The sequence below is a fragment of the Pipistrellus hanaki genome (assembly GCF_964339955.1).
Source record: "Pipistrellus hanaki genome assembly, chromosome: 3".
NCBI classification, from domain to species: domain Eukaryota; kingdom Metazoa; phylum Chordata; class Mammalia; order Chiroptera; family Vespertilionidae; genus Pipistrellus; species Pipistrellus hanaki.
In genome coordinates, this window is record NC_140505.1 from 188,482,713 (window position 1) to 188,498,642 (window position 15,930).

A 15,930-nucleotide genomic window follows, 5' to 3' on the forward strand; every position below is an offset into this window, starting at 1 on the left:
GCTTATTCAGTTATCCACTGATGAACACTGAGTTGCTTCCACATTTTAGCTTTTGTGAATAATGTTGCTCTGACTAGGGATGTACAAATATCCCTCTGAGATCCTTTCAAGTCTCTTGGATATATACCTAGAAGTGGAATTGCTGGATCACGTGGTAATTCCCTCTTTAATTTTTTTGAAGAACTTCCATACTGTTTTTCATTGTGGTTTTACCATTTTACTTCCTCACCCACAACAGTGCACAAGCGTTCTGATTTCTCCACCTCTTCATCAATGTTAGTTATTTTCTGGTGTCTTTTTTTTTTTTTTTTTTTAAATAATAGCAATGCTAATGAGCGTGAGGTGGTCTTCTAGTTTTATTTGCATTTCTGTGCTTGTTAGTGATGTTGAATATCTTTTCATATGTTTGTGGGCCACATTTGTGTGTGTGTGTGTGTGTGTGTGTGTGTGTATATATATATATATATATATATATATATATATATATATATATTTAAAAAAATATATATTTGATTGATTTTTTTACCAAGAGGAAGGGAGAGGGATAGAGAGCTAGAAACATCGATGAGAGAAACATTGATCAGCTGCCTCCTGCAAATCCCCTACCCGGGATGTGCCCGCAACCAAGGTACATGCCCTTGACCGGAATCAAACCTGGGACTCTTCAGTCCATAGGCCAATGCTCTCTATCCACTGAACCAAACCGGTTTCGGCCATTTGTATATATTCTTAAGAGAAATGTCTAGTCAAATCCTTTCCTCATTTTTTACCAGATTATTATTATTATTATTATTTTTTGGTGTTGAGTTTTAGGCGTTCTTTGTGTTTTTTTCTGGATATTAATAACTTATCAGATATGTGATTTGCAAACATTTCCTCCCATTTTGAGAGCTGCCTTTTTACTCTGTGTAGTCTCTTTTGATGTACAAAATTTAAAATTTTTCATATAGTCCAATTTGCTTATTTTTTCTTTTGTTGCCTATGCGGAAGAGGCATTCTGAGAGACCTGGGAACATGAATTTGGATGCCAGAGGAGGCAAAGTCTCCAGGTGGTTTCATGACGGTTTGGAGCAGAACCATGCCATAAACATTCCAATTCTTTAGTTTTAAACTCATGACACATGGTTGCTTTATTATTGCTTTATACTTCGGATGGTCATATAGATGAAGCTGAATGCTCACCTTTCTTATTGCCTTTTTTTTTTAATCCTCACCTGAGGATATTTTTCCATTTATTTTTAGAGTGAAAGAGAAAGGGAAAGACAGAGAAATATCAATGTAAAAGAAACACATCGATTAATTGCATTCTGCAGGAGCCCTGACCAGGGCCTGGGCTGGGGAGGAGCCTGTAACCGAGGTATTGAACCCAGGACCTTTCGGTTTGCAGGCCAATGCTCTATCCACTGATCCAAACTGGCGAGGGTTTTCCTGCAGTATTTTTTAAGTTTTTCTTATTCAAAGGATTGCTTTAAATAACCTAGCCTGTCATTATTAGAAGTGAAACATTTTCCATCTTGTGAAACTTCTTGTGTAAGACAGAGATTATATCTTGTGTTGGGTAGAATTCAGATATAAAACCAACCGCTTAGGCCGTTTTTCTGGAATGTACTTTCATTTTTTTTTCTTGTCCAGTGTACATCTAAAGATTCAGCTTAAGTGTCTTCTTTTGTACTCCCTTTCTCATCTCCCAGTTTCCTAGCTCTTTGTACATTCTTTCTGGTATTATTACATTTTTTTCATCAGTATAAGTTTATATTTCTGGATTCTCTAATAGACTGAGATCTGATTGATGGTTGAGGCGTTCTGTTATTCATCTTTGTAATAGTAGATTCCAATATAGTTCATGATAGATGCTTAAAAATGTTGGCTAAATTGAAATACAAAAATTACATTTAAAATGGATTGGTAGCAATAATAGGAAATTCGGTTGCTATCTTTACAAATTACATAACAATCATTGATCCTTACAATGCAACCATTTCTAGAAAGATCAGAACTATTGCTTAAATACCAGCAGTCTATTGTTGGTCACTTACTACCAATTATACCTTGAGACAAATTAAGTAGGTATTAGTACTGCTTCATTTTACAAATAAAAGAAAAGGCTTAAAGAGATGTTTTCTTGTCCAAGAAAGGAGAGCAGGATTCACACCATCTCATGCTCTTTACCAGAGGTTGGCAAACCTTTTCTACAAAAACCCAAATAGTTAATATTTTAGGTTTTCTGGGCCATACAATCTCTGCCACAGTTACTCAACTCTCTGACTGTAGCATCAAATAAGTAATATGAAGTAAATGACTGTGACAGTTTCCAATACAATTTATAAAAATAGGTAGTGGGAAAGATCCAGCTCACAGGCTGCAGTTTGCTGATCCCTGCTCTTAACAATTACACTATTCTGTTACTTTTTCCTTTAGGCTCCAAAGTTTTCAGTTCAATACATTTTAAAAATATATTTAAAAAAATTTTTTTTTACAGAGAGGAAGGGAGAGGGATACAGAGTTAGAAACATAGATGAGAGAAACGTTAATCAGCTGCCTCCTGCACACTCCCTACTGGGGATGTGCCCTCAACCAAGGTACATGCTCTTGACCAGAATCGAACCTGGGACCCTTCACTCAGCAGGCTGATGCTCTATCTACTGAACCAAACAGTTTAGGGCATCAGTACATTTTTATAGCATAGATTCTAAGTGCAAGCCACTGAGCTTGGTCCTGGATGAAATGAGGAAGACAAAATCCGTGACTTGAGGGCCTTCAGATGCAGGAAGGTGGTATATAAACACACTGACAGCCCAAAGCTGTCTTTGAAAAGTCAGAGCCAAGAGAGGTCTAGACTGACCAGAGCTTTTCCTGATTGACACATGATGCATTGGTGGCATAGGCAGCCATGGCATAAGCTTTCTAGTGAGAGAATCAAAGTGAGATAGAGGAGCAAGCACAAGCAAGAAGTTTTCTCTCCATCATTCATCTTCCATTCTTTTTAACAGTATTCTTTCTCTCTTTTCTGTACAAAAACCATATACACTTTGGTCCAAATTTTGCTTGCACCTCACCTTTCTCTTTTGTTTTCTATTTTTCCTTTCCTTTCTTTTTATTTACTTTTACTTCTTGACTACTGGATCATTGCTGATCTAGGTCTTCTGAAGCAGGCTCAGGACAAACTGAGATCACAGATTTCATCTGAAGTTTCGTTCAGGTGCATCAACATGATGGCATGTTTACCTAAGGCGATGACTTTCAACCTTTTTCATCTCATGGCACAGAAACTAATAACTAAAATTCTGCGACACACCAAAAAAAAATTTTTTTTTGCCAATCTGACAAAAAATAGATATAATTTTGATTCATTCACATCAGATGGCAATTGTTGTGTTGGCTGTTGTAATTTTTTAATTTGACAATCTAAAAAGAAGTCAGGGCCCCTCACTCAATAGTCACATTTTGCATGCTTTGAAAAATTTTATAGCACACTGGTAGAAAATTGCTGATCTAAGGTAAACAATTACATAAGATTGCATAACATTAAAAAAATGCCTTTTAGCCCAAGTGAAATATTAACCTAGTCTTGTCAATTCAGTCAAGGTTGAAAATCCTCCAGCCGATTCCTGGCAGTAAATAACACTCCACTGTTTAACCAATTTAGTATTCTTGTTTCTCTTCCTTGCCCACACTTCTAGCCTATCTCTCTCTTTTAATCTTCCTTATACTTTTTGTCTTCCTGTCCTCCAACCTTCCACTTTCCTGTATTCTTTTTGATTGTTATTTTCTTTCTCCTTTCTGAAAATATCTTTTATCTTTTTCCATAGACTGTAGACCCCCTTTGTGACACGGGTTAATAGGCCCTTTCTGGGCCTTGATTTTCCTCAGAGAGAAGTCCAGCTCCTTGCCCGCCAGCACACAGCCACCTGCAGCACAGCCACACTGGCCTGGTTTTGAAGCAGTGTGTGCAAGAAGCTGGCCCTGCTGGAACTGTTCCTCTGGAAGACTGCTGATTGTGGCATTCTCTCCCCTTTTATCACATTCCTTCTCAATGTTCTTCAAATGTCTCTTCATCCTTAGGAGTCAGTTTGACCCGTCTTGTGGCCCAGAGACGGTACATGGTGGGATTCGTACCACTGTCTGCTCGGTGTGCTGTCAATGAGCAGGATGCAATTCTTTACTAGGGCCTTGTGTGGACCAGTTCATTGTTAGACACATTGTAGACAGCTTCAGTAATACTGGTTTTGCATGTACAACTCCAGAGCCCCAGGAAAAGTTGCCCATATCTAGCCTCAAGGCACTGTACTTTTTGCTGCTTCCTCGCGCTCTGACTGTGTGTATTCAGTGGATGCTGATCTTACTGTTGGCAGCAGGGCGGCCCAGCTCATATAATTGCTTCCTCTGATAGGGCTTTCTCTTGTCCCTCATCCGTGGCACTTGTGCCAGTTGTCTTGAGAGATGCCCATGGCTTGGTGCCTACTGGGAAGAGAAAATGCAATCACAGTCCTAAAATATATCTTTCAGAAATGTTCTTTGTTCATTAATTCAACTAATGTTTATTGAACAATTACCTTATAGTAGGTCCTTTTCTAGGAGATGGAGTAAATTCTGGCAGTAAACAAAATAGATAAGTAACAATAAACTAATCCACACTAATAAAAGAGTAATATGCAAATTGTACCTTCACAACACCCACCAGCCAATCAGGAGTGAGTATGCAAATTAACCCACCAAAGATGGTGGGTTAATTTGCATACACAGGTGCTGAGTAATCGGGAGTTGGGCACTGATCATCCAAAGGAAATGGTGTTCAGACAGGTGACAAGGAGATCGGCTTGTGTCATTGCCTTGGCGACAACGCAGGCATTCCACACCACCCCAGTTCCTTTGGGCCTCTAGGCAGCAAGGGAAGGCTGAAAGGCGGCTCCAGCCAGAGTGAAAGGCGATGCTGGCAGCTAGGGGAAGGAAGGCCCATTATTGCATGAATCTTCGTGCATCAGGCCTATAGTTAGAAATAAACTATGACACAGAAAGTGTTCAGTGCTATGGAGAAAAATTCCTGAGGATCAGGAATTTGGGTGGTGTGTTACTGTTACAATTTTAAAGATTGATAAGGGAGCCTTGGTCGGCAAGCTCAGTGGTTAGAGCATTGGATGTGTACCAGAATCAAACTCTGGTTTGATTCCAGATCAAGGGCTGATACCTGTGCTACAGGTTCAATCCCCACCCCTATCGGGGTGTGGGTGTGTGTGTGTGTGTGACAACCAATTGATGTGTCTCTCTCCCATCAATGTTTCTCTCCCTCCACCTGTCCCCTCCTTTCCACTTTCTTTAAGAATCAATGGAAAAAATATCCTCACTCCTCAGGTAAGGATTCAAAAAAAGAGATTGATAAGGGGAACTCATTAGATCCTTTGAGCAGATAAGGAAGCAAATCCTGCAAGTATTTGACTTGCATGTTTAAAGGATCTAGAATATTGGGAGGCAATAGAAACAAAGAAACCAATCAGGATTATATTGCAATGATCTAGGCCAGTGGTTGGCAAACTCACTAGTCAACAGAGCTGCGGTTTGCTGATCACTGATCTAGGCTAAACTTTAGGGGAAATATTTTCTAAGGATTGTTAAGCATTTTGAATTGTCTTAGGCATTGCTAGGTGATCTAATGCTTGGCACATAGAAATATTAGTCGAACGAAATGATTATGTAGTCAGTTAAATGGGTAAGGCTGAATTACAATACCAAGTAAGTTGCTTGTGCACGATTCATTTCTCCTGCATACTCTGGGGGTGCTTATTATTGTGTCTACATTTATTTAGGAAAAAACATAAAAAACACCACATGATATAAACACTCCTACTCTTCAAATGAAATCGTAGGGGGCACGTATCTATGTCTTTTATGTGGTTCCACAGCCATTTGTACAGTCCCCTACAGTCCTTAACTGTCCTCGGTCACGTCTGCCTGTCTCCCAATAGTCTGAGTTCCTTCAGGGTTGGGATCATCTCACCTAGCACAGTGCTTGGCAATAGTGCCTGTTGGAAGCAACACGATATGATCAAGGGCATGGAAATAAAATAGATGAGTTACAAACACCCTCCAGAGAACCTTGTCTGATTCCTGTAAAAAATGTTCATTTCCCTTAGGAAAAAAATAATTCTTAGCTTATGGCTGTAGAATTTAGCTCCTTGACTTATAATTGTATTTTAAGCCCCTGATGAGCTGGAACAATGTATTCTGGCCCTGTTTGAAGTGCCTGGTAAACGTCTGGGGAAGCGGAACTGAGCTTCCAGGGCCTGAGCCTTGCAAGGTGACAGACAGCTCCCAGTAATCTGGAGTCCGGCACTGATCACTTCACCCAAAGGAAATGGTGTTCAGTCTGCAGGCCCCCTCATCCTCCCCAGACTGCCCCTTCACCCCTCCCCCTCCCCCTCAGGTGAACTGCCCCTCCCCCTCCCTCTTCCTCCCCCTCAGGAGAACTGCCCCCTCCCTCTCCCTCTCCCTCAGTGAACCTGTCCCCTTCCCCTCCCTCCCCCTCAGGTGAACCTGTCCCCTCCCCATCCCCCTCAGGTGAACTGCCCCCTCCCTCTCCCCCTCAGGTGAACCTGTCCCCTCCCCATCCCCCTCCCGCTCAGGTGAAACTATCCCCTTCCCCACCCTTCCCCTCAGTGAACCTGTCCCCTTCCCCTCCCTCCCCCTCAGGTGAACCTGTCCCCTCCCCATCCCCCTCCCGCTCAGGTGAAACTATCCCCTTCCCCACCCTTCCCCTCAGTGAACCTGTCCCCTTCCCCTCCCTCCCCCTCAGGTGAACTGCCCCCTCCCCCTCCCCCTCAGGTGAACTGCCCCCTCTTCCTCCCCCTCAGGTGAACCTGTCGGCGCCCCCTCCACTTCCGCCGGCGCCCCCTCCCCTTCGGCCGCACTTCCGCCGGCGCCCCCTCCCCTCGGGCCGCACTTCCGCCCGCACCCCCTCCCCTCGGGCCGCACTTCCGCCCGAGCCTAGTCCCCTCAGGCCGCACTTCCGCCCGCCCCCTCCCCTCGGGCCGCACTTCCGCCGCCCCCTCCCCGCGCGCACAGCCCTTCCGCCGCGGGCGATCCGGGCCGGCGCGCGCTCTCCCTGAGGCCGGGCTTCGGGCGCCGGAGCGGCGTGGCCTGAGGTGCGGGCGCTCCTCCCGCCTTCCCGCCGCCGCTCCGCCTCGGCCACCGCTCGTCCTCGTCAGCCCCGGCTTCGGCAAGATGGCGGCGCCCAGGCCGCCGCCCGCCGGGCTGTCCGGCATCATGACGCCCGCGCCCATCCCGGACCTGGAGGCGCTCCGCGCGCTCACGGCGCTCTTCAAGGAGCAGCGGAACCGGTAACGGGCGGCGGGGCGCGGCCTGGCGGGGGGGCGGGAGGAGGCCTGGGCGGGCGGGCGGAGCGCTCGGGCCCCGGGCCGCCGGGCCCCAGCCCGCTGCCCCGCGCCTGCCCTCGGGGCGCCGAGCGGGGGCGGCGCGGAGCGGGGCCTGAGGAGCCCGGGCCTGTGCCGCCCGCGGCCGCGCTGGGGACGGAGCTCCTGTACCTGCAGCTGCGGGGCTGGGGGCGGGAGCGGGGGACAGGGCGCGGGGTCCCAGGGCGTTGGGGTCACCGTCAGGCCCGAGGCGGGCCCGAGGCTGGCACCGCCTGTCCGCGCTGCCAGCAGGCCTGGCCCCCCGGGCGGGACGGCCCTGGGAGAGACTGGGCAGGACACGCCGCCGCCGGGCACCACAGCCCGGCCAGCAGGCCCAGGAGCCCGCAGACCGGGTGTGCTCCCTGGCCTAGAGGCTGCGCAGGTGACGGATTTCTAGAAGCCTCGGACTCCTTTCTAAACGAGGGGAGTGGACACATCACTTCGTTGCTGGGCGGGGCAGAGGAATAAATGCAGTAGCAGGCGAGAGTGTCAAGTCTGTGATGCCCTCAGTGCGTGTTTGAGTTTGTTCTAATCTCGGCCTCAGTGTTGTCATCTGTTTAATAGGAATAACGCTGTGCAGTCCTATCCTGTTTCCCCGAAAATAAGACAGTGTCTTCTATTAATTTTTTCTCCCAAAGTTGTGCTAGGTCTTATTTTCAGGGGATGTCTTATCTTTCCATGCGCTAGATCTTATTTTCAGAGGGTGTCTTATTTTCGGGGAAACAGGGTAGTACCTCCCTGGAGGGATTGTTGTAAGGAACATATGAGATTAGGCATTAAACCCTTAGTACATAGACTAGACACTTACTAGCTGTACCGGTTAGTAATGACGGATTTTGTAATAAAAGAAAACACGATAATTTCAAGAGAAACATCAAAAGTGCTGTCTTCAAAGTAATGTCCATGGCTAGCTACACATTAGCCCATTTTTCAGGTAATTTGTGGATACCGTCCCAATAGAACTTTAGTGCTGCTCAGAAAGTGCGTGTGCAAAAAAGAAAAAAAAAAAAAGAGAGTGCGTGTGCCATCGATTGGAACACGTGGCCATCTGGAGGAGCAGGGTCTGGTGAATATGGCGGATGGGGTAATACTTCCCAGGCAAGATCTTTTAACGTGTCTTTAACTGGTTTTGAAGTGTGTGATGGTGCGTCATCATGAAGCAAAATTATTGTGCTGTGTCTTCTGGCCCATTCTGGTCGTTTCATGATCAAAGTGTGGTTCAAATTGATTATTTGTTGTCAGTAGCCATCAGTATTAACGGTTTCACCTGGTTTTAGAAGCTCATAATACACCACACCTTCCTGATCCCACTAAACGCAGAGCATTGTCTGGTTTCCAAAGCCATTTGGCCTTGCAGTCGATGTTGATGGTTGACCTGGATCAGCTCATGATTTTGCGCATTTGAGATTCTCAAAATAAATCCACTTTTCATGGCCAGTCACAATTGGATGCAAAAAAGACTTTCTTTCGTGCCATTGAAGCAACGTTTTACTGATGACTTTTCGGTTTTCCATTTGTCTTTCGTTCAGTTGATGTGGCACCCATTTTCCTTCCTTTAAAACACTTCCAGTTGCTTGTAAACCACTGGGAATTGTTTGCTGAGCAACGTTTAATCTTTCTGCAAGCTGATTTTGAGTTTGACATCCATCTTCATCCAATAATGTTTGTAATTGTTGGTCTCCAAACTTTTTCTGTTGACCTGGATGTTCTTTGTCTTTCACATCAAAATCATCACTTTTAAAGCGTGTTTAAACCAGCGTTCACAAGTATCTTGAGATGGAGCATGTTCACCATAAGTTTCCTGAAGTATACGATAACTGTCAGCAGCCCCTTTATTTTTTTTTTTATTTATTTTTTTTTTTTTAAATCAATCTTTATTGCTCATATTATTACAAAGGTTCCTCATTTCTTCCCCCCTCCACCAGGTTCTTACCCCACCCTCTGCCCCCTCCCCATCCCCCATTGTCCTCATCCATAGGTGCACAGTTTATGTTCAGTCTCTTCCTCCCTCCCTTTCCCCGATAGTAAATCCCTTTTCAGATAGTAAATCTGTTACTTAGCATTTTCTCATATCAATAATACCTCCACATGCCCAATGATACACTTCACACAAAAGACATTTTCAAATAGGTCAACCAGCCTCATCCAGGCCCCACCCAAGGCACTCACAGATCAACACCCCAGCGCTATACTAACTCAACACATTCAGATCTAAGCTTTCATCACTTGATTCAGCAGACCCTCAAGTTCCCACAAAAGTTTCCAGCCATGTCTGAGAGGCAGCCGTGGGCAGGTACAGGCGAGGAGCGAGCTGTTTCCGGCCTGGCTGCTCCGGGCCTGGCCTCTGTTGCTCTGGTTCGTTCCACAACCAGCTGCTCCGTGTCTGGTCACTGCCGCTCCCGACCTAGTTGCTCTGGACTTGGCTGTTGCTGCTACAGGCCTGGCCGCAACAGACCCGGCTGCTCTGGGCCCGGTTGCTCAGGTCCCGGCCGCTCCGGGCCTGGCCGCTCCCAGCCTGTCAGCCGCTGCTCCGGGCCTGGCCGCACCAGACCCGGCTGCTCCGGGCCTGGCCGCTCCCAGCCTGGCAGCTGCTGCTCCGGGCCTGGCCGCTCCCAGCCTGGCAGCCGCTGCTCCGGGCCTGGCCGCACCCAACCCGGCAGCTGCTGCTCCGGGTCTGGCCGCTCCCAGCCTGGCAGCCGCTGCTCCGGGCCTGGCCGCACCCAACCCGGCAGCTGCTGCTCCGGGTCTGGCCGCTCCCAGCCTGGCAGCCTCTGCTCCTGGCCTGGCCGCACCAGACCCGGCTGCTCCGGGCCTGGCCGCTCCCAGCCTGGCAGCCGCTGCTCCTGGCCTGGCCGCACCAGACCCGGCTGCTCCGGGCCTGGCCGCTCCCAGCCCGGCAGCTGCTGCTCCGGGCCTGGCCGCTCCCAGCCTGGCAGCAACTGCTCCGGGCCTGGCCGCACCAGACCCGGCTGCTCTGGGCCTGGCCGCTCCCAGCCTGGCAGCCGCTGCTCCTGGCCTGGCCGCACCAGACCCGGCTGCTCCGGGCCTGGCCGCTCCCAGCCTGGCAGCCGCTGCTCCGGGCCTGGCCGCACCAGACCCGGCTGCTCCGGGCCTGACCGCTCCCCGCCTGGCAGCCGCCAGCAGCCCCTTTAAAAAAAATTTTTTTTTTATTAAATTATTATCTGTGTACATATACCATTGCCCCCCCCCCCCCCCCCATCAGCGCACTTTTCTTCAAAATAATGAATTAAAACTTCCGGTAAATGCTCTTTTTTTTTGGTAGGAAATTGGACATTTTTAAGCATAAAAATATCTATGATGTTAACACCTTCAGCAAATTTGACATATGAAGTTTTGAAGCTTGTTGTGAATACAACAAAACAGCGCAATATCAAATCACATACGTACACATATGTATAACTTCATCTATTGAAAAAAATCCTCATTGTTAACTAGTACACCTACCTAGTAGTACTAAGTAAATAGTAGCTCATCTTGTCACTTCTTCATATGTTTGTGTTCCCCAAATGCCAGGTTTTGTGAAAGGTCCTGTTCTGGGAAGCCAGCGGACCGTTGTGTAGCCATGGGCTGCACACACAGGGTGGAGCGGGCACACAAGAAAGGGGTGATGGAGGTGGGTGGGCCCAAATGCTCCCTGGAGGTCCTTAACCTGGACGCTGTAGTTGGAGCACTCCTGCCTCAGCTCACAGTGGTGGGTGTCCGCTGAGAGAGTGCTGGATGCTTTTTGGGAGGTCATGTTAACTGATGTGGCACTGATGGCAGATGTGTTGGCTGAGTTAATGCCTCAGCAGATCTGAACCAGATGAACCTCTGGTTAGTTGCCAGCCATTTTGAGCACCCATGTGAAACAGGTTCTGTGCTGGGAGTCAGGTACAAAGGTGAAGGTGACATCCCTTTTTCCAAGCATATTAGGCAAGTTGCTGTGTAAACAAACTAATGGGAGGATCTAGGCATGAAGAGGTGGGGCAGGGGACCATATGGGTTGGTTGGATCATGGACGAGCCAGGAAAGGTTTTAGATGACATTGGCTGCCTGGCTGACAGGGGAGAGGGCTAACTAGGAAGAACAGTACATGCGGAGGGACCACAGGCTGATTTTGCACGGTTCCCAAAAGGGTTAAATGAAATAACAGGGAGGTATCTGGTACAGGAGACATTCAGCCATTACACCCCTCTCTAACTGGATAAAACCCAAGACCCAGAGTCAGTGTTCAAGGCCTTTTCCTATCCTGCCATTGTGGGGAGTTCATGGGGAACAGGGAAGGTCCCCTCTAGGGAGTGGCATGATAAGATCTGCATATTACAAAGAGCTCTCAGGCTGCCCTTCTCGGCGCTAAATTAGAAGGGGAGGCTGGAGGCAGAGGCCTCTGAAGGAGTGCTGCAGAAGCCCCCGTGAAAGAGAACAGTGCTGAATCAGGCCAGGGTCTGTGGGGAGGGACAGGATAAACGTTGAAAATATTTGCAAGTTGTATGGACAGGGACCAAATGGATTATTAGGGGAGAAGCAGGACACAGGTGCTGCCCACATTTGGCTCCAGTTCTTCTGGGGCCTGGCCTGTTCCAGGCAGGGTGTGGAGACCAGGATGTGAGCTGATGTGCAGGTCTTGGGCGGGGAGCGGTTGTTGCTGAGGCACAGACTTGATGGGAGTTCGTAAGGACGGACTTCTGGTCCTGGTTCTCCACTGCTTCTCTGTGTGTCTTTGGACAGATCGCTAGCTGCCTTCAGGGGGGTCTCCTGGTTTAGACCAGATCCAGTGCTCTGAGAGGGTCCCTCCACTGCAGAGGAGCCCAGAGGAAGGACGGCCTCAATGCCAGAAGCTGGATGGGAGAGGTGAAGCACAGTGAGGCCGCTAGTAGCAGATAGAAAACATCAGACAAAGAAGAAAGTAATTGATGGGACAAGATTTGCATGTTAGCTAAAAAAATGTATTTTGTGCACCATCGAAGATTTGATGCTATAAAACTAGCTTCTGTCTGTGATAACTGGAGTGACGGAGTGTCCTGTAGTGGAAAGAATATTGACTTGGGAACCAGGTAGGACCTGGGATTTTCTGTCTCTCTGGACTTCTTATTTTTCTACTTGAAAATGCGGTTGAGAGGAGAAACCAAGATGGCGGCATAGGTAAATGCCTAACTGTAGCCTCGCACAACAATTTCAAAAATACAACTAAAATACAAAATGGACATTATCCAGAACTACAGGAAAGTTGACTGACTGGAAATTCTACAACTAGAAGGAAAGAGAAAACCAGAAGGAAAATCAGAGGAGCTGTAAAAGCCTAAGGTATGGAGACACGGTGCTCAGGTGTGGAAAGGACAGAGCCAGAGAGGAGGAAGGCTGAGTGCCTGGTTAGTGTTCCCTAGCGGGAAGAAGATAAAAGCTCCGGACTGCACTGAACCCCAGTTCTGGGCGAGAAACTCAGGGGAGCGGCGAAAGGCAGAGCCCCGGAGTTGCGCACATTGCGCACAGAGGATGGACTGTAGACTGTGCCACTGGCTTGCCCTAGCGGGAAGGAGACAAAAGCTCTGGGCTGCACTGAATCCTACTTCCAACCCCACTTCCAACTGCATTGAACCCTAGTTCCGGGCTCATTGGGGGAGAGACTAGACTGTCTGGTAGTGTGCGAAACTCGAGGGCACCTTTCAGAGGTGCTTGCAGCGAGTACCGAAGGACACTGAGGAACACTGAGACTCAGGAACTCATAGGGCGGGGCTGACAGGAAGCCAAGGCTGTAGGCTCCACCCTGAAACTCCACCCCATCCAAGCTGAACACAGAGGCTTTTGCAATTTTCCAAGTCTAGTCGAATAAGGCTGTCTTCTGGCATAGACACAGCTAATCCTCACAGCCAATTGGCCTGGAAGTCAGTTCCTCCCAGCGATACCAACAACAATCAAGACTTAACTACCACAAGGCTGTACACACAGTCCACAAAGGGGTGCACCAAGAGCGTCCACCTCAGGTAACTGGGGAGACTGACCCACTGAACCATATAGGAGACCTTAGCACACAAAGCCACCCTACCAACTCAGGGAAGCTGGGAAAATGCGGAGACAAGGAAACGAACACAAACGAAAGAAATGGAGGACAACAAGCAACTGGATATAGAGTTCAAAACTGCAGTTATAAGGTTTTTCAAGAATTTTCTAGAGAAGGCTGATAAATTTAGCGAGACCCTTGGGTATATGAGAGAGACCCTCGAGGATATGGAAAAGGACCAAGTAGAAATTAAACATACACTGACTGAAATAAAAATATTATACAGACACCCAACAGCAAGCTAGAAGAATGCAAGAAGCAAGTCAAAGATTTGGAAACAAAGAGCCAGAGGACACTCCTTCGCAGAAGCAAGAAGAGAAGAGAATCCAGAAAGTTGAAGATGGTGCAAGAAGCCTCTGGACAACTTCAAGCGAACCAACATCAGAATTATGGGGGTCCCAGAAGAAGAGAGAGAGCAAGATACCGAAAACATATTGGAAGAAATAGTGACAGAAAGCTTCCCCCACCTGGTGAAAGAATTAGACTTACAAGTCCAGGAAGCGCACAGAACCCCAAACAAAAGGAATCCAAAGAGGACCACACCAAGACACATCATAATTAAAATTCCAAGAGCAAAAGACAAAGAGAGAATATTAAAAGCAGCAAGAGAAAAGCAGGTAGTTACCTATAAAGGAGCACCCATACGATTGTCAGCTGATTTCTCAACAGAAATCATGCAGGCCAGACAGGAATGGCAAGAAATATTCAAGGTGATGAATAGCAAGAACCTACAGCCAAAAATACTCTCTCCAGCAAAGCTATCACTCAGAATCGAAGGTCAGATAAAGAGCTTCACAAATAAAAAAAAAGCTAAAGGAGTTCATAACCACCAAACCAGAATTATATGAATTGCTGAAGGGGGTTCTTTAAGAAGAGGAAGAAGATAAAGATAAAAATTAAGAACAACAAATAAGTAACTATCAACAAGTGAATCTAAAACCAAGGGAATTAGCCAAAACCGGTTTGGCTCAGTGGTAGAGCATCGGTCTGCTTACTGAAAGGTTCCAGGTTCGATTCCGGTCAGGGGCATGTACGCTGGTTGCAGGCACATCCCCGGTAGGGGGTGTGCAAGAGGCAGCTGGTTGATGTTCTTCTCTAGCTCTCTATCTCTCTCCCTTTCTCTCTGTAAAAAATCAATAAAATATATTTAAAAAATAAATAAATAAAATAGAAACCCAGGGAATTAAAAAATCTGATGAACAATATTAACTGGTGAATATAATAGAATCAGAGGTATGGAAGGGGAGTGGACTGACGATTCTCGGGGGAAAAGGGGAGTGGGGGGTGCGGGAAGAGACTGAACATAAACTGTGCACCTATGGATGAGGACAATGGGGAGTGGGGAAAGGGCAGAGGGTGGGGTGGGAACCTGGTGGAGGGGAGCAATGGAGGGGAAAAAAAAGAGGAACATTTGTAATAATATGAACAATAAAGATTTATTTAAAAAAAAATGCGGTTGACACCTCTCACTTGTAGTTACTGTGAGGATCTGTAACACTGTATGTGTAGCGCGGTGTTTATGCCTGGTAGGTGCCATTTAGCGCCTGCTATTAGGTAACTGGGCTGTAAGCGACCAAGAACCCAGTTGTGCTTAATCTGCCTTTTAGAAAGCTATGGATGCTATTAAAAAGGTGATAATTCTAATTTTGGGGTTTTCAGGGAAACCTGCTATGGTCATAAATTACTAGTATTAAGATCTTGCCTACTATTTCTTCTCAGAAGCTAATTCTTTTTTTAAACTTACTTTGTTTATATTATACTTTTTTAAAAAAAATTTCTAATTTTTCTTAAAATATTTTTTATTGATTTTTTTACAGAGAGGAAGCGAGAGGTATAGAGAGTTAGAAACATTTATGAGAGAATCATCGATCAGCTGCCTCTTGTACATCCCCTGCTGGGGATGTGCCTGCAATCAAGGTACATGTCCTTGATCGGAATCGAACCTGGGACTTTTCAGTCCGCAGGCCGACGCTCTATCCACTGAACCAAACCGGTTTCGGCAGTATTATACTTTTTTAAAATGTACATATCTGCATTAAAAATATTTTTTATTGCTTTCAGAGAGGAAAGAGGGAGAAACATCAATGATGGGAGAGAATAATTGATTGGCTGCCTCCTGCACGTCCCCTACTGGGGATTGTGCCTTCAACCCCAGCATGCGCCCTACCCTGGAATGGAGCCATGACCTCCTGGTTTATAGGTCAAATGCTCAACCACTGAGCCACACTGGCTGGGCTATATATGCTTTTTTAACATTTAACAAGTGATTTTTCTTGCTGTGCTCTGAGTCTTTGCAAGTCTTGATAAATTCTTTTTGGGATGAAGTAAGATACAAATGTATTAAAAAGTCAATTTTTGGCTTTTTCCTAGAAGTATTATTTTCCAACTTTTTAGTCACCTTTGTGATATATCCCTGTCTCTACATTATCTATCTTTATGAAATACATCCAGATAATACATTTTATCCAC

At 46.7% G+C, this 15,930-nt stretch overlaps 1 protein-coding gene and 1 pseudogene across 2 annotated transcripts in view; one reads left to right on the plus strand and one right to left on the minus strand.

Annotated features, from left to right (window-relative positions):
* Positions 1 to 284: 284 nt before the first annotated feature.
* Positions 285 to 6,359, minus strand: LOC311619594 (small ribosomal subunit protein eS8-like; annotated as a pseudogene). Its single transcript has one exon. The product of its transcript is annotated as a small ribosomal subunit protein eS8-like (transcript).
* A 639-nt stretch (positions 6,360 to 6,998) lies between these two features.
* ATXN10 (ataxin 10) overlaps positions 6,999 to 15,930 on the plus strand; it is a 111,916-nt gene continuing 102,984 nt past the window's right edge. The window contains exon 1 of the mRNA XM_084878145.1: positions 6,999 to 7,331. Within this exon, the coding sequence (XP_084734271.1) occupies positions 7,216 to 7,331 (116 nt within the window). The 5' untranslated portion in view covers positions 6,999 to 7,215. The remainder of the gene's footprint in view (positions 7,332 to 15,930) is intronic.